General features: G+C 37.5%; 1 protein-coding gene across 1 annotated transcript in view; it reads right to left on the reverse strand.

The window, feature by feature from the left end:
- Positions 1 to 2,332, reverse strand: part of PLEKHA8 (Pleckstrin y domain-containing A member 8) — a 36,342-nt gene extending 34,010 nt beyond the window's left edge. The window contains exons 1-3 of the mRNA XM_051219604.1: positions 2,291 to 2,332; positions 395 to 590; positions 188 to 346 (exon numbers count right to left, since the gene is read on the reverse strand). Coding sequence (XP_051064547.1) covers positions 188 to 346; positions 395 to 551 — 316 coding nt within the window. The 5' untranslated portion in view covers positions 552 to 590; positions 2,291 to 2,332. The remainder of the gene's footprint in view (positions 1 to 187; positions 347 to 394; positions 591 to 2,290) is intronic.
- Between the last annotated feature and the right edge of the window lie 12,365 nt (positions 2,333 to 14,697).

The following is a 14,697-nucleotide window of genomic DNA, read 5'->3' on the forward strand; positions in this document are numbered from 1 at the left end:
TCTTATTTGATTTGAAAAAGTGGGTATTATCAAGAGTTACTCCAAGAAATACAGGGATGAAGCAGAATAATTGATCACCGATCACGTGTTATGATTAAAATAAAAAATCCGAAAGTGAAAATATAAGTATACATACAAAGTTTGGAGTTAGTCAATGAGAAGAAATCAAATATATATTTAAACTTACCATATATATTTACGTCTTCTGACTTTAATTGTGCAGTGCCTACTTTTGAACTACCAAGTGCTATAACCCATCTTTGTCGATCTGCCCGCGATAAAGCACGCAAATAATATCTTTGTTCACCAAGGATCAAATCAAATCTTCGTGGATCGGAACTATGAACTGTATCATTTGTACGCAATAAACTAGCAGTATTTACATGAAACTCACCTATAACATCACATACAGATAATTTGACCGATCCTTTACATCCACTATTCATTTCTTCTTTGGATCGATAGTACGACAGAACTCCATCGTCCAAAATGAAATATCGTTGTTGCCAACCACTAACATAATTTGTCCATTTTAACAAAATACCCTCCATTATATCAAACTAAACTGTCGATTTATCTGAGCAACTTATCTAAAATTAACAATGGAGGCAAATCATGGAAAAACTAAATTCAGTACATTGATAGTATGCTGAATCCCCAGAAAAAATATCAATAATTCTACATAATTTAGCGTGACATTTTGCGGGGTTACTTGACTTGTTTATCTAACAGTTCTTATGACAAGGAGTGTAACAAACTAGATAGTTGAGAAGGGTGATGATACAGTCAAGCACCTGACTGAAATCGCAAACCACATAACTAATTATAAAACGTTGGCTATAAGTAGTGCATAACCTTTTACACAGCACACGAATGAATAATTTATTAAGAATCCTAAATAAAGTATTCTCCTTGAGATTCTTACTCACAGTAAATATAACTGAGAAAGCTACTCCGAATGCAACAACACTAACAAAATGATGCTCTCTGAAAAAGTGACCAATGGCACATTGTGAGAAAAGTTGGTGTTTATCAGTAAAAGCAGCTTTTCCAATATACTGCAGCTAAAGATATTCAATTGATGTTATCTCTAAACGACTGTTCGTTAAACTATATGAGAAGTCTCATGGTGTGCAAACGCTTTTGAGGATGATGGAAAGCATTGGAAAATAAGTGTGATGTCTTATAACACTGATTGAGGCTGTTAATTAACATCTAACGAATGTCAACGCATTCTGCATCAAGTTGCTGCGAAATTGTTCAGAAGTGCAATAGACGTAAATGTAGTTATAAATCCAATGAAATTAGCTCAGTCTACCACAATTAGGACAATTAAGTAGTGATAACAGTCGTCACAACAGACGTAATATGTATGCTATCATAATTCATCTTACTAATAACCATGCAAAAGCTAAAATTACCACCGCTTCATGGATTAAGATAACCAATTATTGGTTCTGGGACGGAGATACCTAACTTGGAAATCTACATTTGTATATGGCACTATGACATTGTAAACTAATTTTGCCTAACATCTCGGTTGATGATAGGATTACCCACTTAACAAGATCCAAGTGGTAGTTTGTAAAAACGCATATAGAGACAATAAAAACCTATTTCAGTTTTCTACAATTACGAATTACAATTTAGAATTCAGTCAGGTTAGGTAAGTGACTATTAGTGAAGAATTGACAAGGTATTATATTCCGAGCTCTATACAATGACGAGTGGTAAGTAAAACCATTTTCGTATGTAAAGAGTGAATATCAAAGTTATTGGGAAAAAAATCAAAGTTACCACTATTGTCGTACATATATAATACTGGAATGTGCAACGTTTCTCCCTAAATTCTCTACCTCCAAACATTGATTCCTGTTTTGCGAAATAAGACCGGAATGCTTACGTTCGAGGCCCAGTGACCTTCTTGACTAAATAATAGACAACCTTTTATTAACTAACTATAATAGCAACCACTACAAAGAAATCCATTGACAGTATTATGTGACATGTCACATAGTACTGTCAATGGAATGGTATCGTATCGGTGTGATGGGATATTTTTAAATTTATTGACGGTGTTTCAGGTTGACCACATGAACAGAATTCTAAACGATAGACAAAGCACAATGATGATAAGTCCCTACATTATTGACCCAAGCGCAGTACATAGTACAGTAGATGCGTCTTATGTACAATATGAGCAAGCCTTGTGAACTGAAATTTACAGTAATGGCCAACAGTTCACAGCAACGAACCAAACAAAGAAACTCCACCACGGGTTGTGACTCACAGAAGAAGCAGCCATAAAGTATTTCTGTCGTCAGGCTCAAGTACCGCAATTTATAAACATAGCGCTTAAATACAATACCCAATGTCTTGGTCACGAGTTTGTATAAACTGATTGATCTTTTTGCACTCACTTATTGTTATTTTTGTGTGATTCTAGGTACTTAAAAGTGGTCTTAAAACATTACCGATAAGTCTGTATTGTTAGGATCGATTGATATCTCCCTGTTGACCGTATAGATAGAAGGTGCGACTCTTAAATATTAATAGCACGTAACGCTGGTCTAAACATCATGTGGTAAGAATCAACGTGTCTGTAGAGAAAGTAAAGCGTCACGGCTCTAGCAACAGCATTTATCAAGCCTGTCACTGGGACTCGAATATTTTACCGATCCCCTCAATATCAACGATAATTATTGCGGTTAGTTGATCTGAGTCCGATTTTACGGTGTGATGGTGTTAACGAGATGTATATGGCGACTACGCTCGTATATAATTAACGAAGCGTTTCGCATTAGAGAGTAGAGTAATAAAATAAGTCAACTACAAGAATAAACTTAAGATACGTATGATACATACCCTCGTTACCAAAGGGAAACAGTAAAAGATAGACAAATTGTAGTGCGTCAAAGAGACAGGCATTGGATAAAATAATAATTGACAGACAACCACGCACGAAACCCGTAAAAGTAGAAATAGTTTGATAAAAATAAGACGTGTATGTGTGCTGAATGTCGCGGTTTTGTAGTGTCGGTGGGCCCTAACCACACAATCCTCAAAGCTGAACACCAGACAACTCGGAAAATAGGTAATTAACATTTAACGCGAAGAAAAACACAACGGTGGAGAAGGCGAGAACAATGAATTGAATTAGTCCGAATCCATCGAACGGCATGGCTCTGCCTTGCAGACGTGATTATTATTGAGTGGTAACATACGCTTTTTATTCATATCAAATATATTGTTCTATCACTAGCCTAAGCGTGTTCTTCATCATGTGTATTCAATGATTTTTGTAACAACAAAAACAAAACCTTTTCACTAAATTGTCACAATTTATATGCAACCACATTTATATTTATTATACTCATATAATTCATGTGTATTTTTTGTGGTGCTTGAACGAACTAATGATTTTTTTGGAATCGTTGAGTGCTCGATTTCGAATTTTAAATACAATACATTCGTTCGTGCTTTTATCGTACTTCTTGATTCAGTTGCGTTATTTCTGGGATTTTTAGTTCGTCCTTACTTACTTACTTACGCCTGTTACTCCTAATGGAGCATAGGCCACTGACCAGCATTCTCCAACCCACTCTGTCCTATGCCTTCTTTTCTAATTCCATCCAATTCTTGTTCATTTTTCTCATGTCTATTTCCATTTCCCGGCGTAATGTGTTCTTTGGTCTTCCTCTTTTCCTTGTAACGCAGTTGGGTGCTTTCCTCAATGTGTGTCCGATCCACTTCCAGCGCTTCTTTCTGATTTGTTCATCCGCTGGGATCTGGTTTGTTCTCTCCCACAGTTGGTTGTTGCTAATAGTGTCCGGCCAACGGATCCGAAGTATTTTGCATAGACAACCGCTAATAAACACCTGTATCTTCTAGAAGATGGCTTTAGTGGTTCTCCAAGTTTCCTCCCTTCCTTCCTATCCTTGACCATCAGTTGCACATTCGCAACGCAACGTTCGTGAAGCGCGCCAACTGTAGTAGTGATTAAAAACAATCTACATTCATATCTTATAGTTTATCAACCCAGCTATGTAATTTACTACAGTGGATATTGTATCATTTATATCAATTCGACCTTGCCTGTAAACTGGCATGCCTCATGTAACAAACTGTTATTTGAGAATAAATTATTATTATTATTATTAAAGTAGAACTGTCTTGACATTCGTATTGAACATTCTGACCTTGGTGTTGGTTGACAGTTGCTTTAAATTCCAGATGTTCCTCAGTCGTAAATATGCTGCTCTTGCTTTACCGATCCGCGCCTTCACATCTGCATCAGATCCACCCTGTTCATCAATGATGCTGCCCAAATACGTAAAGGTTTTTACATCTTCCAAATCTTCTCCGTCAATTGTGATTGGATTGGTGCTTGCTGTGTTGTATCGGAGAATCTTACTTTTCCCTTTGTGTATATTGAGATCTACTGCTGCTGCTACACTGGTCGTCTTCTCCTGCATTTGTTATTGCGTTTGGGATAGAAGGGCCAGATCATCTGCGAAGTCTAGATCAACCAACTGCATCCTAGATGTCCACTGTATCCCGTGTTTTCCTTCAGACGTTGACGTCTTCATGATCCAGTCGATCACCAGGAGAAAGAGAAATGGTGAGAGTAAGCAACCTTGCCTAACACCGGTCTTCACTTCGATCAACTTTGTCAACTGTCCTCCATGCACGATTTTGCAATGTAATCCATCATATGAGTTCTGTATGATATTGACTATCTTCTGAGGCACGCCGTAGTGTCGAAGAAGTTTCATAGTGTTGTTCTGTCCACGCTATCAAATGCCTTTTCGTAGTCAATGAAGTTGATGTAGAGTGATGAATTCCATTCAATTGATTGTTCCACAATGATCCGTAGAGTTGCGATTTGGTCTGTACACGATCTATCCTTACGGAATCCTGCCTGTCAATTTCGAAGTTGGGCGTCTACGCAGTCCTTCATCCTGTTTAACAATACCCTGTTGAAGACTTTTCCCGGTATTGAGAGAAGAGTGATGCCCCTGTAGTTATCACAGTTGCTGAGATCGCTTTTCTTCGGTATTTTGATCAGAAGTCCTTTCCAGTCTTTTGGTACTTGTTCCTCATCCCAAATCTTATTGAAGAGAATGTGGAGTATCCTTGCAGTTACCGCTACGTCTGCTTTCAGTGCTTCTGCTGGAATGTTGTCTGGTCCTGTTGCTTTGCCACTCTTGATTTGTCTGATGGCCATGCTGATTTCTTCAATTGTTGGTGGGCCAACATCGATTGGGAGGTCCGTAGGTGCTGCTTCGATGTTGGGTGGTTTCAGTGGAGCTGGTCGATTCAAGAGTTCTTTGAAGTGTTCTACCCACCTGTTTTGTTGCTCTTCAATGTTGATGATTACCTCGCCTTCCTTGCTTTTCACTAGTCGTTCTCGTTTGCGGCGATTTCCAGAGAGTTTCTTTGTCGTGTCATACAGTTGTCTCATGTTTCCTTCTCTTGCAGCCTTTTCCGCCGTCGTTGCTGAATCTTCCGCATATTTACGTTTGTCGGTTCTGATGCTCTTCTTCACTTGTTCGTTTACTTCTGTGTATTCAGCTTGTGCCTTGGCTTTTTCTGCTCTTGTTCGACTGGTATTGATTGCTGCCTTCTTGTTCCTCCTTTCTTGAATCTTATCCAGTGTATCAACAGTGATCCATTCCTTGTGATGGTGCTTCTTGTGATATGTTGAAGTGATTACCTCTTTGATCCCCTTCCAGTTGCTCTCCACAGTGGTTCCTTCTCCATTGAGTAGATCATGAAAGGCTTGGAACTTGTTGCTGAGGTCTATCTTGAATTTGTTGAGTTTGTTAGTATCCTGAAGAAAGGCCGTATTGAACTTTTGTGATATTGTCTGCCCCGTTGTCCAGTGCTTCTTGAGTTTCAATTTCGTCTTGGCGACCAGCAAGTGATGATCTGATGCTATATCAGCTCCTCTCTTGTTTCTCACATCCTCTATAGTCCTCCTGAACGTTTTGTTGATGCAAACATGGTCGATTTGGTTTTGTGTAGAGTGATCCGGTGAAGTCCATGTGGTTTTGTGTATGCGTTTATGTGGGAATACGGTGCCGCCTATGACCAGTTTATTGAAGGCACATAGGTTTGCAAACCTCTCACCATTTTCGTTCCTTTCTCCCAGTCCGTGTCGTCCGATGATGTCTTCATATTCAATGTTGTCCGTTCCAACCTCGGCATTGAAATCTCCCATCAGAATGGTCAAGTCGTACTATAATTCAAATGATTTGGAACATTATATTGGCGTCGCGATAGAGCCTTCGATGGAAAATTTAGATATTCATTTAACTTCGGAAGCTTTTGAGGATTATTTGGAAAGGTTCGAAATCTGGAGCATGACTAAGAAAGATGTTACAGATAATAAAATTGTGTCACATTTCCTGACATTCATTGAGGGAAAAGCGTACAGCTTAGTAAAAATTTTGGCATATCCAGAAAGACCTATCTCACTTCCTTATGCAACTCTTAAAGAGCTATTATTAAATCATGTAAAGTGCACCAGTTTCGAATGCCGTGACAGGGCGAAATTTCATAAGATGGTTCGTCAAAATGACCAAAAAGTTCAGGAATTCATCCTTGAATTGCAGAAACAAGCTGCCAAGTGTAATTTCGGTGATCAACTTCATGTGCATCTGAGAGATCGACTAATTGCAGGAATTAACATACCGAGTTTGGAAAGAGAACTGTTAAGAATGCCAAACTGTTCCTTTCAAGATGCTAGAACTGCGTGTATTAACTACGAAGCAGTAAATGAACTTGATATCCAGTCGATGAAGATTTCCAATACTTTGCTTAGTCGTCATGATGAACTACAATCTCAGGGTCAATCAAACTTGCGTTCATTTAACAGTGATTCCTATTCTCGTGTAAATATGAAAGGTGTTTCAACGAGGAATTACAAAGCAAGTCACAAAGGTGAGATAAAGTTTGGTAAATGTTTATCATGTGGAAAGTTTCATGCTCGCAATTCATGTGTATTTCGTAATGCTAAATGTTTTAAATGTGGTAAGGTAGGACACATTCAGTCAGTATGCAAAGCTACTGTCCATTTTGCTTCGAGCTGTACTAAATCTTGTAATTTAAATCTCAATAATTTGGATGTTCCTAGTGATCATTTATCTTTGCCTACCATTTCGAAAGGTAATGCTCATATTCAAAAGCGATTATATTCATCGCTTGGTTCATTTCATGATTTTATTGTGGACACAAGCAGTATAGAGTCCATTATTTCATTCAAGAACTTGAAAGCTTTAGATCCTAACGTTGTTGTACGACCCACTGAAGTATCAATACTGGGGATTACTGGACACAGACTGCCCATACGAGGATGTTGTGAATTACTAATCAGAGATGATAATTCTTCATACATACCTTGTGAATTTTTAGTTAGCGAAACAGGACTGTCAATACTGCGTCTAAGGAATTTGAAAAGGCTTAGAGTGGAGTCGTCTTTCCTAGTTTCTAAAGAAAATTCTGATGCTGTACTTAAAGATTTGATAGCTATGTGTGCTAAGTGCAGTGGAGGTATGGAAATTCAGCCTATAAAACTTCAAGTACAGGGTGATCCAGTCTTTCTTAAAAGACAAATAATTCCTTATGGTCTTCGAGAAGTAGTACAGAAGACATTAAACGACTTGTGTGTGAAAGGCATAATTGAACCGATACAGTCTTCAGCATGGGGCAACCCTGTTGTTACGCCACTGAAGTCGGACGGCAAGACCCCTAGAATTTGTGGTGACTATAGATTAACTCTGAATTCCCGTTTGTTGAAGCAAACGTGCACGACGGTAGAAGCTGAAGATATTCTAAATCGACTTCATGGTTCTAAAGTGTTCTCGGAAGTTGACCTAAAAGATGCTTATCTTCAAATTCCTTTAGATGAATCTTCATCTATTTTGACGACAATTAACACTCCTTTTGGTCTGTTTATATACAGCTTCCCTCCATGTGGTCTAAGTTGTTCTCCAGCCATATTTCAGGAAGTCATAAATGAGGTAGTTAGTGATCTTGAAGGTGCTGAAGTTTATCAAGATGATATCATTGTTCATGGTTCCAATAAGGTAGTTCATGACCAGAGACATTGCTTTATTACGTCGTTTAATTGAGAAGAAAATTACAATGAATCCAAATAAGTGTTCATTTCGTGTATCTAGTTCTGAATGTCTTGGATACCTAGTTGATGGTAATGGTTTTAGACCAGATATGAAACGACTAGCTCCACTGACTAATGCACTGTCTCCGAAAAATCTTACAGAATTACGTTCACTAGTGGGTGCTCTTCAATACTATTCCCGTTTAATTCCTAATTTTTCTTGTCGTGCAAATTGTTTATTTAATATTTTAACATCCAATTCATTCAAATGGAGTGAGGAACAAGAGTCATGCTTACGAAGTCTGCTGAAGTTTCTTCAAAGTGATGCTGTTCTTCGAACGTACTCCTCTAATGTACATTCTGTGCTTATTACTGATGCATCACCTGTGGGAATTGGTGCAGTTTTGGAACAGGAAGGTAGACCAGTTATTTGTGCTTCACGCAAACTTACTGTTACTGAACAAGGTTATTCACAGACTCAGCGAGAAGTATTAGCTGTGTTTTGGGCTGTTAAAAGACTTCATAAATATTTATTCGGAAAGAAATTCACTATTGTTACTGATCATGAAGCTTTAAAGTTTATTTATCATCCCGAAAAATCCTTAGCACGTTCCTCAGCAGCTATGGTTCAGCGATGGAGTATTGCTTTGAGTGCATATGACTATACGGTTCAGCACAGAAGTGCCAAACAGATTCAACATGTTGATTACATTTCTCGACAGTCATTACAAGATAAACCTATTAATACTTCGGATTGTTTGTTAGTGCAACCTTTACCAGTGAGACGTTCAGATCTCATTAGAGAAACTCGTAGATATTTTGGATGTATACTCAGTGCTATGAGGAAAGGTTGGAATGCTAATTTGAAACGTAGATTTCCTATCTATTTTTCAAAGCGGTATGAGCTATCCACTACTCCTGTTGGTATTTTGTGTTTAAATGGTCGTGTTGTCATCCCTCCCTCATTGCGCTAACCTGTTCTTGAAGATCTTCATAGTGGTCATTTAGGTTTTGGGAAAATGAAGTCATTGGCAAGGCTTACATGTTGGTGAACAGAGATGAATGCAGACATATGTAGTACGGCATACAATTGTGATAAATGTAATCAGTTGAAAAATCAGCCTTCGAAGTGGACGCTATGACCATTATCGTCCGAGGCCTGGCAGAGAATTCATGGTGACTATTGTGGTCCGTTTCTTGGTAAATACTCTGCACTAGTAGTTATCGATTCTTTTTCAAAGTGGCCTGAAGTTTTTTACACAGCTTCACCGAATTCTGGTTTCGCAATCCAAGCATTAAGAAAGGTGTTTAGTCGAGAATGGGTTCCTGTGGTGTTAGTGACTGATAATGGCTCTCATTTTGCTTCAGATGCAGTTACTGCCTGGTTGAATGGTATAGGTTGCAAACATCTGTTTACTGCTCCCAGACATCCGTGTTCTAGTGGTCAGGCAGAAATGTTTGTCAGGACATTAAAGACTGCTATTGATTCTATAGCCGCCTAAACATTTAATGAGCTGGAGAGGGGAGTAGATACCTTTCTATCGCAATATAGAAATAAAAGACTTTCGGTGACAAAGGAGACTCCAGCGAAGCTATTGAAAGGAAGGATTCTTCAGTCGAATATGAGATGTTTGGAGTCTGCAGAAGTTACATACTATCGAGGAAATGATCTTCGACCATCTACGGGTATTGTTCTGAAGGATGTCGGAAAATCGATAGTGCGAATTCTAGACATTAATGACTTAAGTACACACAGTCGACATGTTGATCAAATACAATTTCAGGAACCAGGTGAGTCAGTTTCAATTCCGGTTGTTAATTCTAATACTAATGAGTGCATTCTAGAAAATATAGAGTTATACAATACAATGTCGAACAGACTCAGGATGAATTTGAGAAGAAGACGTACGATTTATTACAAACACCTAGACTCCAATTTAAGCTGTGGCGGATGTAGTGTTTGAACGAACTAATGATAACATTGTACTTGTTGAATGCTCGATTTCGAATTCTAAATACAATACATTCGTTCGTGTTTGTGTCGTACTTCTTGATTCAGTTGCGTTATTTTGAGGATTTTGAGTTCGTACTATAATTCAAATAATTCGAAACACTATAATTTTGTAATGCTAAATGCTTTAAAGGTGGTAAAATTGAGCACATAAACAGTTTTTAATACTACCATTCAGTTCTCTTCAAGTAATGTTAAACTTTGTAATTTCGATCCTATTAAGTGTTGCGACCGAATAACCAATAGTCGATTGGAACAACGGACTGACGAACCCAAAATTTATTCGATTAGACCAGACCACGTTCCTCTGTATAGCTCACAACGCGTTTTTGAAATACTCGTATTATATTATATTAAAACACAAACTCTGTGCTCAATGTAACAGTTAATGCCAAAGGGTTCGATGCCTGAGAATCAGTACAAATATTCCCAACAAGATGGGATCAAATACCTATCTGCAGGGATTCCAGCAATCCTCCCAAGCAGACGGTCAGAAGGTTAACAGTCATACACTGAGCCACGCTGTGACCTTGTGCTTAGTCAAACACGACCTTACTGTCAATGGTCCGGCAACATGTAATAGAAAATTAGGTAACAAAAGATAAGTCTTTAATCAAAATCACATAATAAAGGCTCAAACGAGGAAGACTGAAGAACAAAAAATGTGGTTAAACGAGATCTGAACAAAGGTTAAAATACACAACAGGGAAAAGGAACAAATAAAAGACAATACTGTTCAACAAAGAAGCTGCATAGGGATTTTCATCGTTCTTTTTCCGTTACATTAAGTTGAATGTTACGAGTGAATAACACTGTTCGGGTTTATGATATTATTTTACTAAATATGCGTTGTCTTAATGACTCATGTATTTCTAATAAAATCATTCACAAATATGTGAAGGATGTTTAGAGTTCACCATATCCTGATCAGAACTCTGATATTCTTCTATTGGGTGTGGTTTGCCTTACTGATTAATTTATTTCTAGTGAAATCGTGTCTCAGTGTGAGGAACAAGCTCTAAATTAGCTAAACTCGTATCACAGTCCTTATGGTGTCTCATCAGGTGTTATTTGTCCCCACAATAGTTTTGTCTCTAATGATATCAACAGTGAATGTGACAGATATGTTTCGAATGAGCCGAGTACTAGTTACCTTTCCGATATTGTATCGGATGTTGGATACTCGCACAAATAGTGTATGTCGAGTAGATTTCCTAGTCACTGTTATGATGAATTAGAGGGAGTAGCAAGTTTTCTCGAAGCAATCGGAGAACCGGTTTGCCCAGATATGAAGTTTCCACAGATAGGAAATTCAAACCGAGTCCAAGTTTATTCTAATGAGTATGAGGCAGACGCATAACTTCCATTTGATTGTTTTGCAGGTGAATCAAGCCAGATGAATCACATGTGTTAATTTTACATATCTACCAATATTTATCTGATAACTGGAACAATGGTCTTATGTATTCTAACGTGAGAAGCAAAAGGAATATGTACCATATTTTATGTGCAAGTCAAATTCACATGAAGGAATGCCTCAAATGGTATGTAAGTGTGCGTTCCCAAATACTCACGTATGATACTCAAAGCGTGAGATGTGGGGAGATAATGAAAACTGGGACACAAAGATTCAACATTATTTCATGGAGGGAGGATATTGACGTAAAATCTAAGGTTAAAATTATAGATATCAATAATTTTAGTACACAGCCGACATGTTGATCACATTTAGTTCCAGAACCCAGGTGACTTCATTCCAATTTCAGTTGTTAAATCTAATACTACTGAGTATATTCTACGTCATACAGAGTCTACATTCAATACACAGTCGGACAGACACATGATGAACCTAAGCAGAAGAGGTATAATCGACTTCCGAAATTTGAATTCTCATTTGAGCTGTGACGATTGTGATGTTTTTATGAACTAATGATTCCTTTGTACTTGATGGCTGTCTGGTTTCGAAGTCCAAGTACAATACGTTCATTTGTGCTCATCTAGTCCTATTCGGACTTAACTGCGTTATTTCTGGGATTCGTAGTTCGTACAATAATTCAAATACTTTTGATCATCACAATAAGTTACATAACAATATAACAGTTTCGGATGAAATGATGATAGTTTTAATAATCAGAATTGTTTATGTTTGTATATTAGAGACTTGTATAATGTTAAAAAATAATTCTACGCAAACTTGCTTCAACGTGCATCTACCAAACAACTAACAGGCATCCTTGTTTATTAGCATCATTTAGGGTTATATACTACATGTTAAGGATATTTAGAGCTCACTTTTGTACAAAAGTTTGTTTATAGTCTATCTATGACTTGGTAAATAACGCATTTCACTTGCCTGAGTTCAGATTGATACAAATAACTACATTTAACTTAACATTCTCTCAGGTAGTGAATCACAACTACGCGAAACTACTAATAAACTGGGCTAAGGCTATATAACAAGCAAAAAAATTGCGGAAGTTGAAGTGCCTGTAAAAAAAACTCGTTCATATAAAACTTGTGGGTAAGAACCTATAGCTTGACTTATTCTTCATGCCTTTTGGCTTAAGCCCAAAACTTTAACCCCATCGGTGTCCTCAATTTCGTGCCGGTGAGTCCCCATCGTCCTGTCAGTGGAATAAACCGAACCAGTGGTGAATAGGTTTTTATTTTGATCATAGAACAGTACTAATGGAGCACGGAGCTATCTGTCTCAAACTCATTAGGTTTTTCGACATTGGATATAATGGCAAATACAATACCTATACAATATAAGGAGGCGAACGAATATTTGAGCCATAATGCACATTACTAAGATGTTTACGGCCAACTATTAGTCCGTTAACCACAGTTATTACAGACTTTAAGTATAACAAACGCAAAAGTAGGCTCAGAAAACTGGTGTAGTTGGTTGTACACTTCTAGTAAATGAGTTTGGTTTCAGAAAGTCGCGAAACTGAATACGTAGCACTGCTTGACAAAATATTTAGATAAGACAAATTTAAAAGCCGATCCAATCGTCCCATTAAACTCATTCCCTATACCAAATGGACTAGTAAAAAAACGTGTGACACTCAAACCCGACAATACGTATTTAAAATTACTGACTAGTACGAATCCAGATATATGTTGCGACCACTGAAAGATATATGCATCTTCGATTCATCAGGAAGAATAAAATTTTAATCGATTACTAACAATAATGAAAGGGAGACGACTTAATTTTAGGGTATTACAAAATGGTTGAACATTTGTAGTTGTGGGTAATGATGTGGCAAATAAACCCCCACGAAAGGTTCGAAATGAACCACGTGTTGTTAACTAACCACAGTGTTGTCTGGATTTGTCCTTCAAAGCAAGACCGTGACACTTAAGTTAATTTTAATAACCAAAAAGCTGAATCATATTAGATCGTATGAATGGTCGTTGCTAAAATATGCATCCTGAATATCCTCGTATATATCATCGACTAAAATTGCGTTAGTGAATAACGGAATCAAATAATTCAAATGCGAGAATGAAGTTTGAATTTGTATATTTGTAGCGTGGTGTCAAGTCCCAATTGACTATGAACACCACTACCAAGAAACACGTGCCAAAGAAATCAGAAGGCGAAGGTTGGCGATCCCGTGGTGTCGAACGAATACCAAGATCGTGCCAAGAAATGGTACAAGCGAAAACAGGAAAGTGGAGTACGTGCGAACGAAGCTAAAAACCGCGGAACAATGATGGAAGTTAATGGAAGCACAAAATGGCCGTAATTGGCACAGTTAAACAAAATCACGTTAAAACAAGCACTGGTACAGTTGGTTAAAATAATGATTGTTTTCATTAAACCAGTCGTGTTCTCGTGATCAAAGTGAGTCAGTACATATTTCGTACAATCGTTGATCAGAACAGACAATGGGAGACGAAGCGAAGAAAGCGAAGAGAAGAGGACAAAACATTACGACACAGAGTCGAGAAGGTGAATGATCCGGCTCGATTTAACCAAGCGTGAATCGATATTCATGGTCCAGCAAAAATAAGTCAGAGACATGTGATGAATAGGATAAGAAGTGCACACATACACTTACGTAAGGACAGTCATGGTTGATAAGAAAATAATCACCAAAACCAATATTTGACTCAAGATCAATGAAATGATTAGCCTATTCTGAATCTAGAATAAGTTACGTGGGCTTAACATAGTAACCGACACTGCATAATTTCCAGATATTTGGGACAAAATATTCAGACATTTCTTGGCTTACTAATGGATTTAGCGTTGCTACAATAAGACTATTTCAGGTTCTACATAGAAAATATCACAGCTAATGGAAAAGAACTCCAATAATAAATATTGGTATTAATTATTGTATAAATTCACTATATACCTTCCCTATGGTTTCATAAAAAATTGAAAATATCTTTAATAGTTGAGTGTCATAAACCTTTATAACTATTATAGGACTTCATCTTTTCAACTATATTGTCAAAGTGAAACGGAACGTCTTGTATCTTTAGATCCTTCATTTCAATCATTGGACATTGCCTCATCAGTGCGCGTAGTCTAAGTATTGGCAAA

Source organism: Schistosoma haematobium, chromosome 7, assembly GCF_000699445.3.
Source record: "Schistosoma haematobium chromosome 7, whole genome shotgun sequence".
NCBI classification, from domain to species: Eukaryota; Metazoa; Platyhelminthes; class Trematoda; order Strigeidida; family Schistosomatidae; genus Schistosoma; species Schistosoma haematobium.